This window comes from Sturnira hondurensis, unplaced genomic scaffold (assembly GCF_014824575.4).
Source record: "Sturnira hondurensis isolate 20B ecotype Veracruz unplaced genomic scaffold, ASM1482457v3 Scaffold0007865, whole genome shotgun sequence".
Lineage (NCBI taxonomy): Eukaryota > Metazoa > Chordata > Mammalia > Chiroptera > Phyllostomidae > Sturnira > Sturnira hondurensis.
Window position 1 is genome coordinate 6,093,535 of NW_028080496.1, and position 26,300 is coordinate 6,119,834.

Here is a 26,300-nt window from a genome sequence, read left to right on the forward strand (position 1 = left end):
TTTCACTGCTCATCACCCCTACTTTTTTGGTTTTTGAGCTTGGCTTCAGATCAAACCCTAAGATTAATTCTCTGTGTTAGTTTGTACACATTCTTTAGTCATGTTAGCCCTCAGTTTCTTCATCTGGGAAATGGGAAGTGTAGCCTTGCTTCACTATTGGCTATGCGAATACATAAGGCACCGCTTACCAAATGCTCACCTTAGTACTCAGTGACTAGTTAAGCTTCTGGCTGTGTCATTATTGCTCTTCGGTTGATAAATTCTAGGCTTCTTAGAATTTATCAACCATTTATTCAACAACGGTCGTGAAAGAGACCATTGTTGAATGTATTCGTTTTCTGGGGTTGCCATAACAACATACTACAATCTGAGTAGCTTAAACAGCAGAAATGTATTGTCTCTACAGTTTTGAAGGCTAGCGATCTAAAATCCATGTGTCAGCAGGGTTGGTCCCTTTTGAGGGCCATCAGGGAGAATTGTTCCCATGCCTCTCTCACAGCTTCTGGTAGCCTCGGGCATTCCTCGGCGTGTAGATGGTGTTCTCCCGGTGTCTTCCTGTCACCTCCCCTCTGTATTAGTGTCTGTCTCTGCTTTTCAGTCTCCCCTTTTTAGAAGGGCACCAGCCACTTGGATTACAGCCCGCCCTAATGACCTCACTCAACTGGATTACCTCTACAAAGACCACATATCTAAATGAGTTCCCATTCTGAGGTTCTGGGGATAAGGCCTTCAACTTCTCTTCCTGGGGTGGTCACAGTGCATCTCCCAACACTGAAAATGATTAATAGTGGTGTGCTCTAGGAAATGCCGAGACCATAACTTGGCATTTCTCGATGAAAGAGAAAGAATAACAGTAGCATTGAGCAGGAATCCCTTCTTCCTCCACTGCACTTGACATTCACAGCTGTTTCTTTAACGGGATCGGGCGAGTGGTGTCAGTTTTGAGGAAGATCAACTTCTTCCTGCAGAGCGAGTCCCCAGGGCCTTCGCCCTGCGTGGTATTTCCCTCACGTGCTTTTGGAATCGCAACTCTCCCAATTCAAGTTCATGACATTTTCGCGGAGGCCCCCCGAATGGAAATAACACACCAGTTCTCTGGCAGCCGGCATTCTTTCTTCATTTTTTTATAGCTCTCTGCAAAACTCTCATGCCGTTTGCATGTGATTTATATTCGTCCTGTGGTCCCTAAGTGGATATAATGAAAACAGATTTAGAATACTAATCTGACATGGCCTGGGCCAGCGTGGTCAAATACGAATTATTTATTGGGGATGATGGAAAATTGAAAAGGGTAAAGTGAGAATCAGTTCTTAGTAAATATTTCTTGCTCGCCCTCACAGCACTGTTTCTCGAAGTGCAGTCCACTGGATTTCTTGTAGTGTTTGGGGAAAATGCAGATGTCCATGTCCTATACCCACTTTGTAGATTCAGAGTCTTTGGGGCGGGGCAGGGGGGATTGCATTTCTAACGAGTTCTCCCGATTATCCTGAGTGGTTCTGGCCCACTTTGCACCGGGGGACCATTGATCTTGGGCATATCACCGAAAGAAATGTGTTGTGTTATTTGACTTCACAAGCGCATTATGAGTGCCTGACCTGGAATCTCTTCAGGACTGAGGGGGAGCAGGGCCAGGCAGGCAGGTGTGGGGCAGGGAGGGACCCAGGGATGTGCTGGGGGCAGGGGGAGGAGTCCAGCTGCCATGTCAAGGACAAGTGTGTCCAGTCTGTTGTGAGGTGACATCTGCCGAGCTTGATGAAATGACAGTGCAGATTTGAGGTGTGGCAGGGGGACCTGTAAAGTTTGGTGGCAAACGTACACTTTGGCAGGTGGATTTTGCCGGGGATTAGGTTTCTGGCAGCTCCAAAGAAGAGATCTGAGCATCCACCTGTGTCCGAGGGAGACTTGGAGGAGGGTAAGGGAGGTAGGAGGGGCCTGGCCTCCACTCCCGGGGGCCTGCAGCTGGGCCTCATAGCTTCTTGGGGAACAGTGGGAAAACTCAGATTTCTGAGCTTGAACGTGCTCCCCAGGTAACCTAAAGTGACAGTACCTTGGAACAGCATTTGGGAAGCACTGGGGCTCTGGAGAAAACTGACTTTGGCATCACGGGACCTAGCTCTACGGCCTTGACCTAACTCCATCTGAACCACAGTTTCGTTGTAAGATAAAGATGCAAATGCCTTTTTCGTCCTCTTCTGCGTATTGTGAGAGTTAGGGATAGGAGATGTGACACACTTAGCACCGTTGGCAATATTAGCTGGTGTTTCCAAACCTGGTGAGCACCGGGGTCCTGGGAAGGTATTCAGGGCAGGTTGTGCCTGGCCACTGGACATACAGGAGTCGATGGGGGAGCCCAGTGGTTAGACCTGGGATACAGCGTCTTGGCTCTGACAACAGTGGGTCCTGACTTCCAGAACTGGAACTAGAAATATAAGCAGAAACCATAATGATAAGGTTTGAATAGCATTTGCCATTCAGGTCTAGCACTGTGCTACCACTTTTATGCACGACTTTAGGAGTTAAGCTAAAGATAACAGTTAAGATAACTGTTGTTATCTGTTGTAGAGATGAGAAGAGGGAGGCTCAGAAAGACACAGTGATTATGTGGCAGAATCAAGTTTCAGACCCAAGCTCTCTGGCTCTGGGTCTTCAGCAGTGGGTCCTGCTTGTTTAAGCCCAAGTACAAGGTCACAGTGGCCCTCAAAACACAAGGCTGAGTTTTAAAAGTAAGGTGGGCCCTGGGAAACATGGTTCTGGATATTTCTTTGCCACCCATTTCTAGATTTAAAATTGTCCATCCCCTTTATAACAAAGTCAGAAAGCTGGCGTTTTCCTAATAGAAGCTGAGCTGTGGTAAACCTGTTTTGTTGCCAAGGCTAGAAAAATTTTAACAGAAAATGTGCAACACAGAATTATCTTGCATTGAAAATCCTTTGCCTGCTTTTTGTTTTACTCTTGGATAAGACTTGACTCCTTTTATGGGTGAATCAACACTTCAAAGACGTCCCTGGCCCTCTTCTTTCTCCCCTTATTCGTTGTCTCACCGACTCAAACTTCCTTCGTTCTCTACGAGTCCAAATGTCTCATCAAGGTTTCCTACACCTTGCACACGAAGTGCTGGCCTTAGTGAGTATGTTTGTTTAATTCTGAGAGTGCTGGGATTTTGTCAGTTTGTAATCCTCTTCTGTTTCCCTTCTCTGTACTCCCAGGGCATAACCTTCAGTAACAGAACAAGTCAGGCCAGCCAGCAAGCTGCCACGTCCTGCCGGCGCCTTGTCAAGGAACCCAGCTGGACCCGTCTCCAATCAACATCTCCCAACATAAGGTCTCTGGGTCACTGAAGGAGACTAGAGCAGAATTCAAAATTTTCCAAAGATTCCCAATATACACGGACGGCGAAACGATACTTAGGTTGCCTTCACTCAGCTCTGCTCTATTGGAGAGACATCGGGAGAAAATACAGGTGTCACTTCCATCCCAGAAGTCACACAGACAAGCTCCACATTTAAACGTCTGCACAGAAAATGGATGATGTTTATTGAAACGGCCCAAACCGGTACCACAGTGTGCAAGATATAGCTCAAGAGGCAGGCAACCAGGCAGTCCCTGCACCAAGGAATGGATGACTACAAATACCAGGACAACTACGGGGGCTATGCCCACGATGGCTACTATCGTGGCAATGAGTCCAACCCAGAAGAGGACGCACAGAGTGATGTCACCGAAGGCCATGATGAGGAGGATGAGATCTATGAGGGCGAGTACCAGGGCATCCCTCACCCAGATGATGTCAAGGTCAAGAAGACCAAGATGGCGCCCTCCAGGGCCGATGGCCTGCGGGGCCAGGCCGACCTGATGGCCGAAAGGATGGAAGACGAGGAGCAGCTGGCTCACCAGTATGAGACCATCATTGATGAGTGTGGCCACGGGCGCTTCCAGTGGACCCTCTTTTTCGTCTTGGGTTTGGCCCTGATGGCTGATGGGGTGGAGGTGTTTGTGGTGAGCTTTGCCCTGCCGAGTGCAGAGAAGGACATGTGTCTGTCCAGTTCCAAGAAAGGAATGCTTGGTAAGTGGAAATTTCCAAAGATCATTCTCTGCACATTGGTGAAATGTGGAAGGGAAAGAGCAGTACAATGATATAGCACCTGTCACTGTTAGGCTCCTTAAATCCATCACAATTCCCTTTCAACGTTATCGTTTTACATATAATTTGCCTTTAAGATGTTTTTAATCTTAGAGAAATTAATTTATTGGCTCAAGTTTACACAGTTGGTGAGTATCAGAGATTTCTACTTAGGTCTGTCTGACTCTCAAGCTCGTAGTTCTTTTTCCAAAGCTTGTGGCCTCCTTGAGAGTGTGACTTCTCTCTTTCTCCTATTAAAACCGTCTTCCATACCCAAGTGACAGGTATGTTTTGTGAGTGGCAGGTCAGGGGTCTCTTTCACTCAGTACTTTTCTCTGTGTCCTTCCAGAATCTGATCTGTCCCTGGTTTGTCTTGCATATAAGTGTTTGTGGGCTGAATGCCCGTGTGTCTTGGGGATGAATGCCAGGCTGAGCACACCCACGGAGCCCCTGAAGGCTTTTGGGAACCACGTCGTGAAGCACAGATGGATTCTGCAGGTTGGAGGACCAGCTTTGCAAAGCAGTGATGAGACTAGCACCCTCAGAGCCAAGTGTCAGCTATCAGGGCTTGAAGCAGAGAGGATTTTGTGAAGTTCAAGAAAGGATGGGCACCAATAGCACGACAGACAAGAGATTCATTATGACATAGATGAGGATTTGTCTTGGTCATTGATTGTCCTACAAAACAAAGCCATTCTCTAAATGGAGTCTGTGCGTTTGTTTAGCAAACCTACAGTTACTGAGAACTTCCTGTGAGTCAGGTTCTGACCCAAGAGGACTGAGGGCTTAATGGCCCTCAACAACTCAGAGTCTATCTAGCAACTTAGCTTATTCATTCAACAAATATTTGTTAATTTGTATCTACGGTGCTAGTCTCTGCGTTTAGCCCCTGGGGAGAAAATAGATGAAGTCTTTAGCTCTCAAAGAACGTATCTGTAGCAGGACAAACAGATACTAACAAACAGACTTATTTAATCACTGGAGGGATACACTGTATGGAATACCTTGTGCTGTTCTGGCCCCCAGGGCTTGCTTTCCAGCAAGGGTTGGCAAACATTGTTTCCAAAGGCTCCGACAGTAAATATTTTAGGCTTTGTGGGACCAGATGGTCTCTGTCATCACTAATCAGCTCTGCTTCTGTGGCACAAAAGCAGCCATAGACAATACGGAAACAAATGGGCAGGACTGTGTTCTAATAAGACTTTTTTACAGAGAAAGGCCATGGGCAGGATTTAGCCTAGAGGTTATAGTGTGAGGGCCTCTGATACAGAATCAGTATAAATAAAATTGGGATGGAAACATTTTAATTAACATCCTCATTAAGAATTATCCCTGGGTGGGTGGGGGGGTGTTAAAAATGGTTTTATCCATTCCTGCTTTTAACTATAAGGGCAATTTAAAATGATTAGAACTGTCGATACGACTGGTAGGAAAAACCAAAAGAGACCAGGTGTACACAAACAGAAGCAATGGCTTCAGAAGCAAACCTGTCACCGGAGGTTTTAAACACCCATAGAACTGCGGTAGTGTTTTAAAATTATTATTTAAAAAATTCTGCTCGGCGACTTTAAGTTCCAATAGATGTTTTTAAAAGGACCCCAAACCAAACAAACCCCCAAACCCAATGCAAAGCAAACCATTCCCATTGATCTAAGCACTCCCAAGATGTTAATTTGTTTTGTGGTCTTCTCACTGAAGCCCTGGGTCCCTGTTGGTCCTGGTTGGCAATGTCAGTAATGATTTCACGCCTTCTTGGTCTCCCTGCTACCCTGGTGCCTGGCAGCCTCGTTAACAGAGCAGCAGCTTGGTCAATGCTTCTGTGGGCTCCCAGGGCAAATGCTGGGAGTTAAGGGAACACGGTCTTAATCTGGAGAGCCCACATCTGTGCAAGTTTGCTTTCAGCATTTGCCAAGAGGATGCCATGCCTAGACCCAAGACAGAGAGGCAGGCCATCTGAGCAGATATGGACTTCTGTGCACTTCTGGGGCCCCATTTGTAGTCAACAAAGTGAATGTCTAAGTGGATCGGGGAAGTGAATGGTTGAAGGGTATCGTGAGGCCAGCATTTCTCATGTAACCTTTATAGTCACCATGGTGGTTAAAGGATTTTTATCTCGTTTTATCCTCTGCCTGTATTCAGTAAATTAACACCAACATCTTTCCATAATTGTAAAAATACTTCTTAAGCAGGAACTAGGTGGGGGGGTGGGTAGTCTTATTTTCAGGCTGACCAAAGGAAGGACAAGCCACTTTCAGCAAGAGTTGCATTTTTGCATTCAGAATTTTGATTTCCTGGAAGGGTCTCGTCACTTGGGGTATAATTTATTGGCTGTTAGTTTTTCTTTCCGCTTGCAGTGGGAAGGCGCAGGGAGTCTTACGCTTCAGACAGTGATTTAGAACTTAAGGAGGGGGCGGCTGGGGCTGGGCATCAGTGGAGGACACAGAGGATGTCAGCTGGGTGGGTTCCTTAGAACCCATTGTGAGTGGAATTTGCATAGCTGCTCAGAGATGGATGTGTTCCTCAACTGTCACAAAAGATTCTTCTTTCATTGTTTTCCATGCAAATTCGAGGTGAGCACCAGGGCAGAACGTTTGATTTATAAACTGCTTTTTCTTTAGCTTTGAATTCACAATGTCAGTGCCTGAGCGGAGAGGTCGTCGCTCGGTGCTCCAGAGCCAGGCACAAAATACGTGCTCAGTAAATAGGTCGGGAGCGTTGTTGCCTGTACATTGCATTTGTTGAGGCCATCGTAAAGACCTTCTGCATTTCAGAAAGAGGGAGTGGTCTCCCTGAAGGACGGCTTGATGGGGGAGTGACAAGGTTCTGGAGAGCCCGTGGGACCAGAGATATTGCTGAGCCATTTTGTACAGTACAGTCAGCTCCCACTTTCTCTTCTCTTTCTTTTTAACTTAAAAAAAAGATTTTATTTATTTTTAGAGAGTGCTCAGGGGAGGAGAAAGAGAGGGAGAGAGACATTGATGTGAGAGAAACACTGATCAGCTGCTTCTTGCACACACCCCAACGGGGGACTAAGCTAGCAATCCAGGCTTGTGCCCCAAGTTGGAGTTCAACCCATGCCCTTTTGCTCGGCAGGATGATGGCCAACCAACAGAGATTCACCCGTCAGGGCTGTTGACTTTCTTTTCAACCAGTCCTCCGTGTGGCCTCGCTCAACAACATGCACTAGTGACATTTTGGGCTGCATAGTCCTTTGCTCTGGGGCTCCTGTTCTGTTCGTCGTTGGGTATTTGACAGCCTTCCTGGCCTCCCACCGGATGCCTGTAGCATCCAGCTCCCAGTTACGACACCACAGAATGACCTCTGTGAAACCATTGCGTTAGATGAGTGTTCTCAGCCCTGCTTGCCCATTAGAGCCCTGAGGAACTGTTACACACACACACACACACACACACACACACCCTGCTCTAGAGTAATTAAGCCTGACTAATTAAGTGAGGCGTGGCCATAGGCATTTTTTTTTAAACAGCTCCCCGGTATTCTGTTGTGCAGCCAGGTGGAGAAGTAGGTGGTTTACACAGAAAGCCAGGCTCCGTCAAAGCTGCTGAGATGCCAGCGTTTTTGCTTATCATGCCGTGAAGGAGCTCTCCCCAAACGGCTTCCTTTTCGTGTTCGTGGGGGTGGCGAGGATATTTGCACCCATTCTGACCAGCATGAAAAAAAGAAAGGGGATTGTACCCCAAAGTCTTGCTTGCATGGCGCAGGCCAGGTTTTCAGTGGTTGTCATGGAGGCTCTCATCTGATCTTTGACCCCATGAGATGGTCAGAGCGATGACCCCCCAGAGTATGTGACAAGGGAACTGTGTGCTCAGAGACCTTAAGAAATGCACGTGGGACTGCACTTCCTCTCGTTGGCACTCGTGTTCGCCGTGGGCCACCTTACAGCACTGAGGTTGGGAGGTTTGTTTTCTCATGTGTTGATTCTTCATAGAAACAAGAGGAAGTGATGCTGAAGAGTCAGCCATTTCCCCCCCGTGCCTGGTCCAGCCTCTGACACCTTTCCTTAAAGCGAAGGGTAATGATTACACTACCACCACCAGGAGTTATAATTTGATGAGCTCTTACCTTGCCTCCATGCTATACTAGATTTTTTTTAAAAGGTTTTTATTTATTTATTTTCAGTCCGAGGGGAAGGGAGGGACGAGGAGAAACCTCTATGTGTGGTTGCCTCTCGAGCTCCCCCTACTGGGGAACCTGGCCCACAGCTCAGGCATGCATGTGCCCTGACTGGGAACCAAACTGGAGACCCCTGGGTTCACAGGCGGGTGCTCAGTCCACGGAGCCACACCAGCCAGGACTATACTAGACATTTTATAAGTAAAATATTTATTCTCCGGTCCTTTACAGAAAAAGCTGGTTGAGCCCCTAGTTCGAAACATCACAGATGCCTCTCTCAAGAGGTGACATTTAATCTGGGAATTTAAGAAATCTAAATAAGAGTTAGCAAAAAATTTAGAAAAGTTTTTCCCCCAAAAAAGGTCTTGTTGGAGAAAAGTTGAAAGATATTTTAGTCAAAAAGAGGTTTTTATTGGAATCTGGCTTTGTCAGGTAAGGAGCGAGGGAGATACATTTAAAGGGCATGCTGCTATAAATAAGTTTCTTCTGCTGGTCTCTATCCTCTTTCCTCAAATTCTTTAATATGTGGTTGCTTTGATTTTAAAATACCACCAAGTTACTTTTATTTTTCTAATCCTGTGTCTTTCTCAGGTCCCGGACAGTTCTAAAACAGCAATAGCAGCTCTTAGTTAATTGTGCATTTACTTTTATGCCAGGCATCCTGCTAGACACCTTCAGCCCACTGTCCTATATAATCCTAAGTGCTCTGCGAGTGAGCACCAGTGTCTGAATCTTACAAAGCGGGAGCCACGCTCACCGGAGCCGGATGGGCTGGTTGCGTATGGTCACCCAGTGGGACTGTGACCCCGATGGTCTCTCCAGACCAGCCTCTGCCTTTCAGGGCACCTTCCGTGTGGGTCCTCCCTCTTCCTGGGTTGGGCACCTCACTTCCTTTGGAGTGTTGTCACCAATTAAAAGCCCTTCCCACCATGTCACCTCCTCCTCCTCACTCCTATCCTCCCTGGGCTGCAAGTAGCTACCATGGCTTTTAATTTCCTTAAAAAAGCTCAAGAGTATGAGCGGGACCTCGCCATCCCGTGCCCCTAAGCTTTTTGAGTGGAACTAAAGAACTGATGGGCTTTCTAGCTTTCTTATTTGCCTAGTCCCTTATTTGCTTCCTGCTAGTGTAATTTTTGATAACTCCATTGCACTCTAATTTTCCAAAGTTATTGTCTTAATTCCTCTCGCTAAAAACTGATTTTAAATGAGTTTAATAGCACAGCCATTTCAGAGGCATCGCTGATTTCACCTTTTTCTTTTTGGGGGGACTGGCCCATCTTTTCAACTCCTTCTGCCTTGTCATTGCCTCCAAAGACGGCTCAGGGGAGGAAACACTTCTTCCCTCCGTGTCCCAGTTTCCATGGATGAGGGCCCTTTGAATGACATTGACAAAAGACTGATTACCAAGAGAAAAACAGAGTTGATGAACAGGTACAGCGCACATACACAGGGGTAACTCGGAGGAGGGTTAGAACGTGGGCTCAGGTAGCATGAAGAATAATACATCTGAAGGAAAAAGGTTTTCAGCCTTCACGGGTGGCAGACGGTGGGAACGTAAACAAATGAGGCAAACTAGTGGAAGATAAGGTTGCTTTCCTGAGTTTCTTATGTAGATTCTTCTAGGCGCTGTGTCCGAGCCGGTAAGAGTCTGGTGATTGAGTTTAAGTCTGCTTTTAAGGGCAGGGCTCAAAATAATCCTTTTATGCATGGTATATTTGGGGGCAGTGTATCCTGGTCCTTTACAACAGCATTTTGAGGAGCATTTGGGGTTCTCTCTAGTTCCTCCCAGTCAGGTTTGGGAGCAAAATCACCAGGTTTGGAGGCAGGAGACACAACAGGCCATGTGTACGGATCCCAGGCCAGCAGTTAGGTGCTGGGAGAGTGGCCGCCTTTCTCTGGAGCTCAGCTGCCTCATCCAGTTGCACTCAGGGGTTGGACTTAAAGCTAATCTCGAAGATTTACCCATTTCTCTGTGTGTCTGATGGGTCATCATGCCAGTTATTCAAACAGATAGGTTTAATATAAAAAGTATTATATTCACCTGGACAGGTGAAATGCTTCTGGTTTTTTTTTTTTAGTCTACTGATGTCTTGAATTCAGGGAGCAGCTGACACCTCTAGGGGTAGGGGAATAAAAGGAAGAGACTGGAGTTATTATGGCCTAAAAGCTCAGAGAAGGGGCCGCTGGGAGCTACAGCTCAGGTCTCTGGAGAAGGGCCCCTGGCAGGCTGGTGCTGGTGTGGGCGAGGACAGAAGGGCAGGGTGTGGCTGATTCTGCTAACCGGATTCAGCTGCTGTGTCATTGCTGTGGGGTGAAGAAGTGTGACTGCTGTGAAAATTATGAAACCAAGAGCACAGGCCTTTTCTTCCTCTAGCTGTTATGCCTCTGTCTAGTGCCCCCTAGTGGAGGGCCTAGCGGGGAGAGGCCAGCAAAGCACACATGGGGTTTGTGGACAAAGCAGGGGCAGGAAGGGTGGCTGTGGAGCTGAGAGACAGTATTAGTAACTGGCACAGTGTTTGTTGCTGACACTGCAAACCGGTGGTCTAGAACAGGGGTGCCCATTCTGTTAGGAACCGGGCTGCATAGCAAGAATAAGCTTGACCGTAATGTGCTTGAATCATCCCAAAACTGTCCCCTCCCCTCCCCTGGCCATGGAAAAATCATCATCGATGAAATTGATTCCGGGTGCCCAAAAGGTTGGGTACCACTGGTCTAGGAGGTTCACTCGGACTTTCTTGCTGGAGGTGGGTCATATGGCAGCCGAAGATGGTTTTAAGATACCCTCCTCAGTGAGTAAGGCCGTCCTGCTAGACATAACTCACGATGGCTCAGAACTGAGCAAGATTCAGTCTGCAGGGAACCAGATGTTGACACCCTTGGCTGGTCAGAGCTGACTGAGCTGATCAACTCACAGTGTAGCAGGGAACACTGACCCCCACGTTATTACCATACAGTGTGACACATTGCATGAGTTGGATCTGCAAATCATGACTCATTTTCTCAAACACAAATGCCAGTGACCTGCTATAGTGGGAAATTGTTCAGTACATCTTCCAAGCTCAGGGCTGAGGAATCGGTGATACAGGGAGGAGGGGAAATCCTCACTGTGTGTCTTCCAAGTGAGCTCTGTAGGTCCTCCAAGTACACAGGGAAACCTGCCCAGGAGCGAGCCCAGGAGCGCGCCCAGGAGCGCAGGCCCGGCAATTTCCCCTAGATATCCCCACCTTCAGCTTCACTTCAGTCTTGGCCCCAATACCCCATTTTTGTGAAAACTTCCCCATCTGCCTTATTTTCAATGGCCACTTTCTACCCTGGCTCTCCCTATTTCCCTCCCCTATAGTATTTTTTTATAACACCAGTAGTCCGCTTACGATTTAATTTACTCACTTCTTTGTTTATCTTTTGTTTCCCAACTAGAATGTAAGCTCCACCAAGGCAGGGATCTCCTTGTGTTTGCTCCTCACCGTGTCCCCAGTAACTCAAATGCTGCCTACCCAATAACAGGCATGTAATAAATATGTGTAGACTTACAGGCATATTTCATGAAGTACTATCATATACTGAAAAGAAAAAGAAAATAACATATTTTGTGGCTTTGAGCAATATAGAGGGTGAAGAGTTACAATGCAGGTGAGTGAAGAAAATCCTAGCCTATAAAAATCTTTGACAATACCTAGTTGTCATGACTTTTCATTTAGTGGAATAAAATAATAAAAAAAGGAATCTGGCTGGTGTAGGTCAGTGGATTGAGTGCAGGCCTGTGAACCAAAGTGTCACTGGTTCGATTCCCAGTCAGGGCACATGCCTGGGTTGTGGGCCAGGTCCCCAGTGGGGGTGTGTGAGAGGCAACCACACATTGATGTTTCCATTCCTCTCTTTGTCCTTCCCTTCCCTTCCCCTCTCTCTAAAAATAAGTGAATAAAATCCTAAAAAAAACCCTCATCTAAAAATAGTAAATAAAAGAAGGAAATATGGCACCCCCGTGTTTATTGTGGCATTGTTTACAATAGCCAAGATATTGAAACAACCCAGATGTTCATCCCTTGATAAATGGAATATTATTCAACCATAACAGTATGAAATCTTGCCGTTTGTAACAACTTGGTGGGCTTTGAGGGCATTATGTTTGTCAAGTATAACGATAAGTCAGGCAGAATAAAACAAATACCATGTGATTTCACTTATATGTGGAATCTTAAAACAGAACAAAACCCCAAGCTCATAGGTACAAAGCACATGTGGTTTGTCAGAGGCAGTGGTGGGTAGATGGCGGAATGGAGTAACTAGGTACAAACACCCAGTGATAAGATAAATAAGTCGTGAGACAGTAGTGGTACCTCCATAGTTAATAACACTAATCTGCATATTTGAAATTTGCTAAGAGAGTGAATCTTCAAAGGTCTCGTTATAAGAAAAGGGAATCCTGTAACTGCTACGGTGATGATTGTTAAGTGGACTCCTTTGGGTGACCATCTCACAATATAAACAAATGCTGAATCATTATGTTGTACACCTGAAACTATGAATGTGCTGCATGTCAGTGGCCCCTTAATAAAAAAATAAAAATAAATGAAATGAAGCCAATCTGTCTTTGGGAAGAGAAAGCACAGCGTAGTTCAGTTCCTCCTTTTGGGGACCTACCTTCAAAGTGCTGAACTAGCTCATTGCAGTGTTTTGCTCCTTGTGGATCCTTCTGGGCACACGTCTGCATCAATAAAACATTGGCAGGTCCTTTCTGTGGAAGACACTTTGCATTCATTGCTTGATTGACAGTCAAGGCTGGGCCAAGGGGTACTCAGGAAGCTTGTACGCATCATTTTGTCTGCATGAAAAATACGGTACAAAGTTTCCTCCACGGGTTTAGTCAATACCATATACACTTAGCATGGTCATTGGTGATGGGTAAGCACTCAGTATTGAATAGGAAGCAATTATTCACGTGCTTCTGGAGATTTGCCTTCTCTACAAGGATGCTGGCTTCCACTGGAGTACTGTCAACGTGCCTACAACAATATATTTATATGAAAGCTTAAATGAAATGATTGTATTCTAAGGCAAGTAGTAGTTATATGCATTTGAGATTCAAGAACAGCTCATTGCTACTCTCTTCCACATTCCTGAAAGAAATATGAAAACTGGCTGTAGCTAGGAAAGGCCCTTTTTAGGTATTTAATAAAATCTGGGCATTTTAATGAAGCAGTTGGTCTTGTCAGCAATTGTTTTTCATTTGTACCATTTTCTTTCTTCCCAGTGTTCTCCATACCTGCTTTGCCATTTCTCCTTGGACATTCTCTCTCTCTCTTTTTACAGTTTTAAAAATTAAAAAATTTTCCCTGGCTGGTGCGGCTCAATGGATTGAGCACCAACCTGCAAACCAAAGGGTCACCGATTTGATTCCCAGTCAGGGCACATGCCTGGGCTGCAGGCCAGGCCCCCAGTAGGTGGGCATGTGAGAGGCAACCACACGTGGATGTTTCTCTCCCTCTCTTCCTCACTCCCTTCCCCTCTCTCTAAAAATACATAAATAAAATCTTTAAAAATGTTTTTCCATTATAGTTTACATTTGAAATTGTTTTGTACTAGTTTCGGGTGTACAGCATAGTGGTTGGAAATCATATGCTTCACACAGTGTTCACACTGATATTTCCAGGACCCTGCCTAGGACCAGAGCTGCTACAATACTAATTACTGTAGTTCCTAAATTGTACAAGCACTTCTCTCTTTAAATATGATCCCACAGGTAAGGAGATTTGCAGCACAAACACTTTTTCTCACTTAAAAAATGAAATTACGGCATTTCCTTTTTCTGCGTATTATGCATCTGGAAGAGTAGCATTTAAGAAAGGAACATCAAACCCAGTTATGGGTACCTTTGTTAGTATATATACAGGTGTATAAACCCATGAGACCGTTTTTTGGAATAGCATTCCCAAGAAGTTGAATTTGTAGAAAACTTCTAATTTGCCATGAACATCCGTTGCATTCCACCTGTTGTGTTGGTGACATGGAATTTCCAGGATGCATAAAAGTGGGCGTTGGGGTTTCTAGAACACTGCACGGTCTCTCATGTCTTGTCTTCTCTCCCCACCCTCTCCCCTTGCCTTCCCGACAGGGCTGATAGTCTACCTGGGGATGATGGCAGGGGCCTTCATCCTGGGGGGCCTGGCCGATAAGCTGGGGAGGAAGAGAGCTCTCAGCATGTCTCTGGCCCTCAATGCCTCCTTCGCCTCCCTCTCCTCCTTCGTGCAGGGTTATGGAGCCTTCCTCTTCTGCCGGCTCATCTCGGGCATAGGGTATGTCGTCTTCTTAACTTCGGCTGGACCCCTTTAGACGAATGGTCCCCCATCCTGGAACTCCAGTGCTGAGTGGTCCCTCCGGAAAACCCTGGACTGGGTTTTTGTGTGACTTCCAAGATACCACCCTGAAGTCAACCTTAGAAAGGGGTTAGGTTGTGAAGTCAGCACGTCGAAGGTCAATATAACCTGGCACTGCCTTGGAGAGTCTTTGAAATGTACTCGGCTATTTTGCCCCAGAGCCTAAGGGTTGGGTGTAGGCAACTTGGTTTCTGCTATGACCATTTTCAGTATGTGACTTGACTCTTGGTTTCTGTTATTTCCCTCCCTCCAGGATTGGCGGAGCTCTGCCCATTGTTTTTGCCTATTTCTCCGAATTCCTGTCTCGGGAGAAGCGAGGTGAGCACCTCAGTTGGCTGAGCATCTTCTGGATGACAGGGGGCATCTATGCGTCCGCCATGGCCTGGAGCATCATCCCACACTACGGTGAGCACACGGCTCAGAATAGCCCGGGGCCCTTGTTACGATGGCAGCTGCCTCCTGGGGACACTTTCTGTCCTCAGCCTTGTTCCCTTTATTCACACAGTTCCTCTGTATGATTTTGATCTTTCTAAAAAAAAATTTCTGCCACTGGAGACACATTGCTCATTTCAGTACCGAGGTTTCAGGAAATAATACAGTCTGTTCCCCCAACTCCCACCCCACCTTCCTCCTCCCCAATTCTCTCCTTGCCCTTCTTCTTTTTATTTGAAAGGATTTCGCCTATTTGCTCAGCCCTCCATCCCCCAGTAAGTTAGGCTTTGGTAACCCCATCTTAGAGATGAGGCATCGGAAGCCAAGTGAAGCTGGTGCTTTGGCCAAGGTCATGGCACTGGCATGACCTTGAATCCTGTTGCACCCCCGCCAGCCCTGGCTGCTTTGCGGTATCTTGAAGACTGCGGAAGTGGAGCAGCTCCTACAGACAAGGTCTTGGTTTCAGCCAGGATAATTTTATTACCCTGGATAATTGTAAAAGTAGATTTTCTAGACAGAGACCTGGCAATGTGAACTTTCACTGTTGGTTTTGTGAAAAGGGAAGTAGGGAGAAGGCAGCAGTTTGAGTTTGATCATGACTTCTCAGTGTCCCAGGCAAGAAACACCGCCAGCATCCTTCAGAATCGTGTTCAGGAAACCACCGGTTACGGGCGTAGGCTTCGCCATGATTTAGAACCTGCGGAGGGATAGGGTAGCTGAAGCTAACTGCCTGTTCTCTACTCATTCATCTTCTTGGTGTCCTGGTTTTAAATGTGGTCCTGCGTGTGTTCTGGGCTAACGGAGGCTCCACCCATAACTTCCAAAGAAGCCTTAGTGTAGATGACGCCTCCTCTATTGGTCAAGATGCAGCTGGGGGCATTAGCCTGATAACCCTGTAAGCCCTGACATCTTAGTGGTTTTAACACAATAGACGTTTCTCCTTCCTGTAAAGTCTGGCGGGTGTCTCTGATCTGCAGGTAGCAATGAAAGCGTTTGTTTAAGTGGGGAGCTCGTTGACCCCACGGCAGAGTGGCTGCTGACTGACCTCCACTGGCCGAGAGCAGGGCTCCTGATTCGACACTTTACCCCAGAATGAGCAAGGGGATTTTTATCTGTGTGCCTGTGTGAAACTCTGTGGTTTTTATTTCTATGCCTGTATGAAATCTCGCATTTAAAAACACAAGCCTCTTACGAAGAGTTGAGGGGAGAGAAGCGAGACTAAAGAAGGACACGGGTGGTCAGCAGAAGGCAGGGTTGGGAGTAGGGAATAGAGTAAGACGGGAAGAAAAGGAGAGATGTGAAAATAGGCACTACCGTGAGTGGCGTCAGTCCTTGGCAGCACCAGAGACCTAGAGTAAAAATGTAAGCTGCTCACTGAGTTCTAAGCCACATGAGAGTAAATATAGCGTTCTGAGCACAGAGGCTGGCATGTAATAGACACTTAACACACTTTGTTGAATAAGTAAAACAAACAAACAAACAACAACAAGCCTCTTAGATGACCCGGATCAACTGAGACGGGCATTACCTTGGGGGAAACTCCTCCCAGAGCTGTGGAAGACGTGAATCACAGTGAAACAGGAGCGATGATTTATTTTAAGCCTCCTTTTCCCGGGACCAGATGTTCCGTCCGCAGCGCAGCAGACATTTGATGGTGTTTCTCAATAGGCCTAAGACATTAATCCTCTCACCGCGCCCCCCCCTCCCCCCCCCCCCCCCCCCCCCCCCCCCCCGCCGGCGTCGCGCNCCGCACCCAGGGCAGGATGACTTCATTGCTCTTGCAGGGACGAAGTGGTGGGAGGTCTTGGCCCCAGGAACTGGGTGACTGAGTCATTGAGGAAGAGAATTGCCAAACGCAGAATGCTTTTCTGGGAACTCAGGAGAAAAAATATGTGTATATTATGGGAGAGTAGTTCTCATTGTAGTCAGCTCCGCCAGCTGTGCGTGAAATCTGGACACAGGAAAGTAGGGCAAGCTGAAAGTCCACTGAGCAGAACAGTCCGTCTCCAAATGCATGGCCATCCTATGTATCAGGGGGGGGGGCAGTTCAGTACTTAATTTTATTAATTTAAGGCCCCGAGGATGCGCCTTATAAATGTGGTAAGTGCAGATTACTAAAATCACCATACAAACCATAGGGGCATGAAAGGATATTGGATTTTGGATAATTTAAACATATTATCATACAAAAATCTTTCTGAGGCGGGATACTTCATAAACTCACGAGCTTCTGCCCTTCCTTTCTTATCTCGCTGAGCCTGGCTCCTCTGGCCTTGGTCCATTTTACTTCTAATTCTGCCAGACTAGTTTTTGGACGTGAGTGATAAATATTGCTGGGGTTTTTATCTTTCCAGCATTACTCTCAGGAGAAAGGAAAGGCTTCTTAATTAAAATACAGGCAGACAGCCCAACCCCCGCGAGATGGGAGGGAGAAGAGGCCACTCCGTTTTGAGAGGTTTGGTGGCGGGTGTTGGGTGACGTGTGTTGGGTGACGTGTGTGCTGTGTGTCGAAGGCACTACGGCTCCACCTTTCCCCACCTGGGCCTCCCTCTGACTCGTCCTTCAATGGTACCAACGGAGTCAGAAGTATCCGCAGAGACAGTGGATATTGGTTAGCAGTCCACAGCACGACGAGCAACTCAAAGCCCAATGGGGATTAATAGAGAATTCAAGATATCGGCGGCCCCTTGCAGTTGGCCTTGTGGGATAGTGTTTAAGTCAGTGGGATAGTGATTTTTATAGTCAAAATAACAATTACCTTCTTAACTTCAGAAATTCATATATTTATTCACAAAGTTTTGTTTTTTGAAAAAATGCTGCTGGAATGGTCTCCAGCGATACTTTGGGTGGCATGAGAAAATCAGTCTCTTTAGTTTATAACCTTGGTTTAAAAAAAAAACCCAATTCTTTTGCTGATCTCTGCTGATATTCACCTATTTTGTTCAATATCTTTAACACTGAATGTCAAGTAGCTATTTCTAGAGAAATCAGAGCTACCTTTCGAGCAGGTGAATTGGCTGCTGAAAATGTTCCCATTTGGCACATCTGCACAGGTATCAATCATCACCTGCATTTTACAGCTGTGAAAACCCACTCGCACAATAACAACGTGAGAAAACCAGAATCTGAACTCTGATCTGTGGGACTGCAACACTGCAGGCTCTTTCTACCGTGTGACCCATCCCTAACCAGGGAAATTTGTGACCCATGAGGATATTTGAAGAATGTTTTATGCCCCTGTCTGATGTGGTACAGTGGATAGAGTGCCAGTCTATGAACCAAAGGATTGCTGGTTCGATTCCCAGTCAGGGCACATGCCTGGGTTGCCAGCTGGTCCCCAGTGGAGGGCACGTAAGAGGCAACCACATGTTGACGTTTCTCTCCCTCTTTTTCTCCCTCCCTTCCCCTCTCTCTAAAAATAAATAACATCTTTACATAAAAAAATAATGTTTTGTGAGTCCTTAAAACAACTTCTGAGAATGAATTTTGGAAATACTTTGAAAACTAAAAGCAGAATAGGACCTGGTCACTGCTTCACTTCAACGATGGTAGAATTTATTTGAAAATAGAAGCTCCATTTCTTTTAAATAACAAAAATAATGTAACGACTGACAATGGTTTCCGAAGCGTGTTCTTGAACCCTGTGTGCTGGAATCACCTAGAGCTGATGCTGCCCTTTGACCCGAGTAGGAGGAGCCCTCTGTGCAAACCTTGGGTCATATAAGGCCATGACCTGGCTTTCCTCCAGCTGCTCCTTCCCGTGAAGCAAGGGGGTCTGTGAGTCCAGGACCCCCAACGTCTGACCCTGCAGCTGGGTCTCAGGACCCAGGAATTTCCACTCAAATCAAGGGATCATGGCAAGGATGGCCATTGTCACCATGGGCGTGGGTATGGTGTGTCCACACGTGTGATCACAAGCCCCTCACTCTGCGGGAGGGGGCCAGGAGGGAAAATAAGGGGGTCCCGCAAGGCTGGGCCCTGTGCAGTGCTGGACAGGGGGGTAGAACGTGTTATTGACTAGGTTGTTAACTTGAATTTGGATGACTCTGTAGGAATTGGGATATTGCCTCTGTTTGCACTCTCACTGAAGGCCTGTAAATGTCGTTGGCCCAGGCCCACTAGGGGCTTGTCAGGGTGCAGAGACCCCCAGCGCCTATCCTGGACGCAGAGTCAGAAGCTTTGGGGGTGCAGCAGGAAGGCTACCTTTGGACCTGCTTTCCAAGGGGTGCCCTTGTGCCCCGCAGTTGGAGAGCCGGTGCTTCGAGGTCCCCCTGAGGTGGTGTCTGAGATCCTCTGATTTCCTCTCGGCAGGCTGGGGCTTCAGCATGGGCACCCATTACCACTACCACAGCTGGAGAGTGTTTGTCATCGTCTGCGTTCTGCCCTGCACCGTGTCCATGGTGGCCCTGAGGTTCATGCCCGAGAGCCCCCGGTTCCTGCTAGAGGTGAGTCGGTGCTCCGGCCCCAAGGTAGAGCCGTGGGACCGTGGCAGGAGCTGGCTCTGCTTCCTCAGCCCTGAAGATGTTGTAGGGGGACATCCCTACAAGCCCACCTCCCTTCGCCTCAGACACAGGTGTCTGCACTAACCAGCAAGGGTTGTTCACATCTCCTTCCTTGGTTTTGCCAGATGGGCAAGCATGACGAAGCTTGGATGATTCTCAAGCAAGTCCATGACACCAACATGAGAGCTAAGGGGACCCCGGAGAAGGTGTTCACGGTGAGTGTGCAGTCGCCGGTGCCAGCAAGAGGGGTCCCCTCCCCTTTCCTGGTCTGGTTTGCTGAGAAATAATTTTTTATACAAGCACATCACAGAAAATGTGTCATGAGATGAATAGAACCCCTGACATTCTTATCACTGTGCTGTAATTAATTCTTTGCATTTTGAGGGTTAGCCTTCTTAGTACTGACAATTATTCAACAAGGGAAGGAAGCTAGCTGTATTCATGAGGGAATAACACAATTACATGTATTTATGTACATAAATTATGTACATGTAATTGTGTACATGTACGTAATTACATTGTACTTTGAGAGTTCTCATAAGCATTCTGTATGTTGTCTCATAGTGTTCAGAACCATCCTTTTAATACACATTAATAGTAGGAGCGTCAACACAATTTTTCTAAACATGTTCCTAAGGTTAGAAATTGATTTCTCCCATTTTATTTTCTTCTTCCGGTAAATGTTGCCGCAGAGAGCCTTCTCCCACACACGGTTCCTCCCCCTTTCTTTACGTTCTGGGCTTGTTTCCTAAGAGTCAGTGCCTAGAAATAAAATGACATTCCTCCCCATTTTGTAGCTCTTGAGATAATGTTGCAAACTGTATTCCAATAAGGTCGTACCAGCCTACAAGGCCACAAGCAACAGGTTACCCATTCTATACCCATTTCTTACCCCCATTGGCTGTTAGCCTGAATTTTGTTTCTTGCTAGTTTATGAAGTCCAAAAATTACTGAATAGTAGTTTCTATGAAGATGTCCTGTTAGTTACCAGGATCTCTTTTCCTCCACACCATGCTCTGTGGCCAACCCTAAGAAATGTCTGCTGCAGGCATCTCTGTGTACCTGTTGGCATAACTTTCTCTGACTCAACCGCAAATCCATTTCCTCCAGGAAGCCTTCCTGGATTAACTCCCCCACCTACATGGGGGTGCATATATATTTTTGAATTGGTGTTTTGTTTTATTTGAATAAATACCCAAAATGGAATGCTGGATCATATGGTGAGAGGGTCCCCTTATCTCCACATCCTCTCCAACACTTGCTATTTCTTGTTCTTTTATAACAGTCATGGGTGTGCGGTGATATCTCACTGTGATTTTGATTTGCATTTCCCTGATGATTAGTGATGTTGAGCATCGTTTTTCCGTGCCTATTGGCTATCTGTATGTCCTTTTTTGGAAATAGATCCTCTGCCCATTTTAATCAACTCTTTTTTTCCTTTGCTTTTGAGTTGTATGAGTTCTTCATGTATTTTGGATACTAACTAGTTATCAGATACATGATTTGCAAATATTTTTCCCACTCAGTAGGTTGCCTCTTCATTTTGTTGATGGTTTCCCTTGCTGTACAGAAGAAAGACATACTTTCTCTTTTCCTGTTGTATTTTTAAAATGTCCTACACAGCAAATCCCATTTCCCCAGCACACACAGTATTTCCTACATTGGTTCTAGACTTCTGTGATGTTAATACCCATTGAGGATTGACTTGTGAATTTTAAGGCAGCATCAACCCTACTGTGAGAAAATCAGATATAACTGGGAATTCAGTGAACCACGGCCCACTAACTTCCCAAAGGCATGAGATGAAAAGACTGACTCATTTTTGTCTACAGTGGGAGAAATACCCCAAAGAGATGTTACGTACATCTTTGGTCAAGAGTCCCCAAACTGCAGGGTCACCAAAGGCTCCTCTCACCCTCAGCGAATTAATAAAGTCGGTTCCATTTAACTGACGATGGAAAGGTCTGCTACAAAGTGGGTTAAGGTTTTCTCGCTCATCTTTGCCTTACAGGTTTCCCACATCAAAACTCCCAAGCAAATGGACGAATTCATTGAGATCCAAAGTTCAACAGGAACTTGGTACCAGCGCTGGCTGGTCAGATTCAAGACCACTTTCAAGCAGGTGTGACTGGGGATGTGGGGTGGATGAGCGGGGGGGCTCTGTAGAAACCCGTACCCTCAGGGGGTGAAGACTAGAAGCCTTGAACACCCCCATCAGCCTAAGCGAGTGTGATGGGGAACAAGCACCCTGCGTGGGGATGTTTGGGTGCGAGCCCCTTGACCCCCTCTCGCTTGCTGTGAGCCCGTGAGCCGGAAACTCTGTAAACCTTCGTTTCCTCTCTTTGCTCTTCATTTCCAATGCAGAGATTTCGAATGTAGGGGAAATGTCTAGTCTGAGTAAACATTTCTCTCAAGCCTCTTCTCTTCAAACAACACATAGGGAGACAGGAACGAAGGAAATAAATGGCCCCTTGAGGTCTGCTACTGGTTTCTAAGAAAGCCTTCATGAAGGGCAAGGTGGTTTCTGCGGAGCAGTGGTGTCTGCAGGCCAGTCCTAAGAAAGCCTTCATGAAGGGCAAGGTGGTTTCTGCGGAGCAGTGGTGTCTGCAGGCCAGTCGGCTGTGGCGCACCAAAGCGGCTGATGGCCAGAGTCTGCCGAGACTGGATGGCCTGGGTGTGCGGATGGGCAGTGTTTGGAATAGCAGCCTGTTCCCGCAGGCAGCAGGCAGAACTCAGTACTCAAGCTGGTCCAGTGCCTTGAAATCCCCACTCACACGCATGGAATATTGTTGTGTTCCCAGGGATGATGCTGTAGGGCTTTTAGAGGTCAAGGCCAGCCAGTATGAAGAGAAAAGGCTTTCCTCGGAATAGAAGTGCTACTTCTGGGAGAGAATGGTTGCCCATTCTCTCCATGACGTCCTAGACAACTCATTAAAAAACCTGAGAAATGAGCGTCCTTTAACAGCCCTTCTCCCGTGTGGATCATAGGTCTGGGATAACGCGCTGTACTGTGTGCTGGGGCCCTACCGGATGAACACGCTGATTCTGGCCGTGGTCTGGTTCACCATGGCTTTAAGGTAAATTCTCACTTAAGTTCACTAACTTGTGCTTCACAGGCCCCCCTCTATAAATTGAGGATTATGATTGGTTCCAACTCATGGGGTCAGTATCAGATTGGATGCTTTGGGCTGCAAGTAACAGACAAGCCATTCTAGGCGTGTCTGCCACGAGGAAATTTTTTACTCTTGTAACAAGAATTCCTCAGGCTGCAGGAGGAGTTTCAGCCTCTGGCTGGTTCTTACTGTGAGTGCGAGAGGCCTGTGCCTGTCTCGGCATTCCGTCGCAAGGACTGCCTACAGAGCCGCCCTTTTGAACAGTGAGGAAACCGTTCTCAGGACACGTGTGCTACACACTCGGGGCTACACCAGCAATTTCCACCCAGTGTGCGGCAAGAAGTTTTAAAAACGTGCAACCCCTGACTATCTAGTCAGGGACATGGACCTCTTTTTCCTCAGAATGTCAAATTAAAAAAAAAAAAAAGACAACAGCCAACACAACAATGGCCATCCAGTGTGAACGAATCAAAATTATACCTATATTTTTTTGTCAGATTGGCAAAAAATATATTTTGGGGTGTGCCGCAGAATTTTAGTAATTAGTTTATGTGTGCCACAAAAAGAAAAAAATGGACAATTACTCAACTAAAGTAATTGCTGGCAAAGGCATGTGATTTCCCAGCAATTCTAGACGCATCAGGATTTGCCTCTGCACTGACTGTCTCGTTAGTTTTCTTGAGGGTTGACAGAAGGCAAAGTGTCTGTTCCCAAAGGAGAAGCAAGGAGTGAGGGCTGAGGAGGCAGCCATCAGCGCCACTGTGAATGTTAAGTAGGGAAAATGGGGAAACTCTGCAATAATGAGCCCTGTAATAGGGAAAATGAAATGTAATATGATCAGGGATTAGCTGGCTCTTCTCCCAAACGGCAGGCTCTCACCTCAGTCACGTCACTCATCTCCAAATAATGTGGCCCTCCTTTCTGTGCAAGCTTCAGGGCCCCCTCACAGAAGCATGAGGCGGTTGAATTGTATGTAATCGTGCCTGCAGTCGTTTCTGGCACATCATAAGGGCTCAATAAGTTACTGTCAACAACTAGGGACTTTCAGGGAGATTTTAAATTCCCATCAGTGATATTGCTTTTGTTGCCAGCCACCTGTGACCAGACACACTCCCTGGACCCGAAAAATGAACTCAGCTCTAACAACCTCTACCTATTCTCCATCGCCTCTTACATGCAATCATCTTTTATTCCCTATTTACCATCCCAGGGCTTATTTTTGCAAATTTAAAAGAATACGGATACCTATTTCTTCCTCATTTTCTTATTCAAAGGAACACAGTGTCGCCTCTGCTTTTTGAGCTCCATAACATATTCCAGTGCTCTCTCCCATGAATAAGTGGAGGTTTTTCTCATTTTACAGCAGCATAGCACAGGTGCGCCACACTCCACAGAAAAGTACCTCACTTCTTTCAACCAGGGATTTATTGCTAGACTCTTGGGGAGTTTTCAGACCTTTGCTGTTGCAGGCAGTGCCACAGTGAGGAACTGCGTTTGAGGCAACTTTGTGCCGTGTGGGTTCATCAGCGGAATAGATTCCTAGATACGGATTATGGATTCAAATTAGGTAAATCCACAAGCAATTTTTTAGACATGGACCCATTATCCTCCCTATGTTATTGTACGATTCTGTCCTTTTCCTAGCAATGTAAGAGACACCTGTTTACCTGTAGCCTCACCACCAGGATGTCTTGGCAAAATTTGGGGGTGTTGACAATCTGGTAGGTGAAAATGGTAACACAGAGTAGTTTCAATTTGCATTTTTCTTATTATGAGTGGGATTGAGCATCTTTTTTAATATGTTTAATGACCTTTTTTTGAGTTGGTTATATTGAATTTTCCTGGTATAAAATCATATTGTCTACAAATAGAGGTAGTTTTACCTCTTGCTTTTTAAGGTTTTTATGTTTTTTCTCTTAGTCTAACTGAGTTGGCTAAGACCTGCAATAGTGTTCAGTAGTGGTGGTGACAGTGGGTGTCCTCGTCTCATTTCTGACCTTAGTGGGAATGTCTTTAATGTGTCCCCATTGGTAAGACTTTGCCTTTTGAGCTGCGATATGTATTTTCTTACATGTTAAGCAAATGTCCACCAATTCCTAATCTATCGGTACTTTTATCAGAAATGAATGTTGTGCCCTGGCTGGCGTAGCTCAGTGGATTGAGCATGGGCCTGCGAACCACACAATCGGGGTTCGATTCCCAGTCAGGGCACATGCCTGGGTTGCAGGCCAGTTCCCGGCAGGGGACTCACAATAGGCAACCATACATTGATATTTCTCTCCTTCTCTCCTTCCCTTCCCCTCTAAAGGTAAATAAATTAAAAAACTAAAAAAAAATGAATGTTGTTTTTTCATCAAATGCTTTTTCTGTGCCTATAGAGATGACTATGATTTTCCCCCCTCAGATCTGTTAATATGACTGTGTTATATGATTAGGTTTTTCTAACACTGAACCACATTAACCCATTGAAAATGAGTGTTATCGACCTCCAGTCAGGAATGCAGACTCTGCTCGTGAAGGAATACAGCAGCTCAAATGCTCTGTCTTCTCTCTCCCAGTTACTATGGACTGATAGTTTGGTTCCCCGACATGATCCGGTATTTTCAAGATGAAGAATACAAGTCCAAAATGAAGGTGTTTTTCGGTGAGCACGTGTACGGCGCCACGATCAACTTCACGATGGAAAATCAGATTCACCAACATGGGAAGCTGGTGAATGATAAGTAAGTGAGAGACCATGGACCTTCCCTAGATTAGAGTCACAAGCCTTGGGGACCGTGCTTGGGGGAGAGCCACGGGAACGATAAGAAGTCAGTAGGTAGCAGCAGAACTTATTTTTATGGCTGCTAGAGACAGTGTAATTCCCCTGGTGGCTCTGTCTGTATTGGGCTGGCCTCCCATCATGCCTGGTCTCCTGGCTGTGGCTGATCCGTCCAAGGACGGAGGCGTTGTGGAGGGCCACTCAGACCAGCCTCCCAGCGACTCACACCTTTCATGGAGATACACGAGGAGCTGTGACCCTTTAATGCCCCAGAGCACGTGCTGCCGAGGTCCCCGCCCCAACCCACTGCCCAGTTGTCCAGCTTTTTCTTTGATTCTGGACACTTTTTTAGGCCAAGGCTAACATGACACTGTCTCCTGTCATTCTTCTACCCCATGTCACCTTCAAGGACAGATCAGCCTGGCCTGTCTTCCTCCATAGGGTTGTCTTTGGGGGGAACGATGAGTAAAGTCTTAGAAACGTTTTGCCTGCATTTAAAAACTTTTTTTTTGTTAAAGATTATTACTTATTTAATTTGAGAGAGAAAGGAAGGGAGGGAGAAAGAGAAGAACATTGACGTGAGGGAAAAACATCGACTGATTGCCTATCACAGGCCCCTAACAGGGCATCTGTTCCGCAACTCAGGCACAGGCCTGACAGGGAAGTGAACCAGCAACCTTTTGCTTTGTGGGGCAACCCCCAACCGACTGAGCCACACCAGTCAGGGCTCACAAATATGGTTTTTAACCAGTGGATACCAACACTACAGCTACTTGAAGCCCATACTTTTTCCTACAGCAAACTGTTGACTAAAAAGGGTGTTTTTCTCCTTGGAAGATGAGGAACCTTTGCAACTGAAGTAAG

The 26,300-nt window shown here is 46.4% G+C and overlaps 1 protein-coding gene across 2 annotated transcripts in view; it reads left to right on the forward strand.

Moving 5' to 3' along the window:
* Nucleotides 1-26,300, forward strand: part of SV2B (synaptic vesicle glycoprotein 2B) — a 91,958-nt gene that overhangs the window by 47,729 nt on the left and 17,929 nt on the right. For both annotated transcript variants that reach the window (XM_037053683.1, XM_037053682.1), the window contains exons 2-9: nt 3,207-4,063; nt 14,367-14,547; nt 14,882-15,033; nt 19,372-19,505; nt 19,688-19,777; nt 21,574-21,684; nt 22,551-22,639; nt 25,234-25,398. In XM_037053683.1, the coding sequence (XP_036909578.1) occupies nt 3,616-4,063; nt 14,367-14,547; nt 14,882-15,033; nt 19,372-19,505; nt 19,688-19,777; nt 21,574-21,684; nt 22,551-22,639; nt 25,234-25,398 (1,370 nt within the window). In that variant the 5' untranslated portion in view covers nt 3,207-3,615. The remainder of the gene's footprint in view (nt 1-3,206; nt 4,064-14,366; nt 14,548-14,881; nt 15,034-19,371; nt 19,506-19,687; nt 19,778-21,573; nt 21,685-22,550; nt 22,640-25,233; nt 25,399-26,300) is intronic.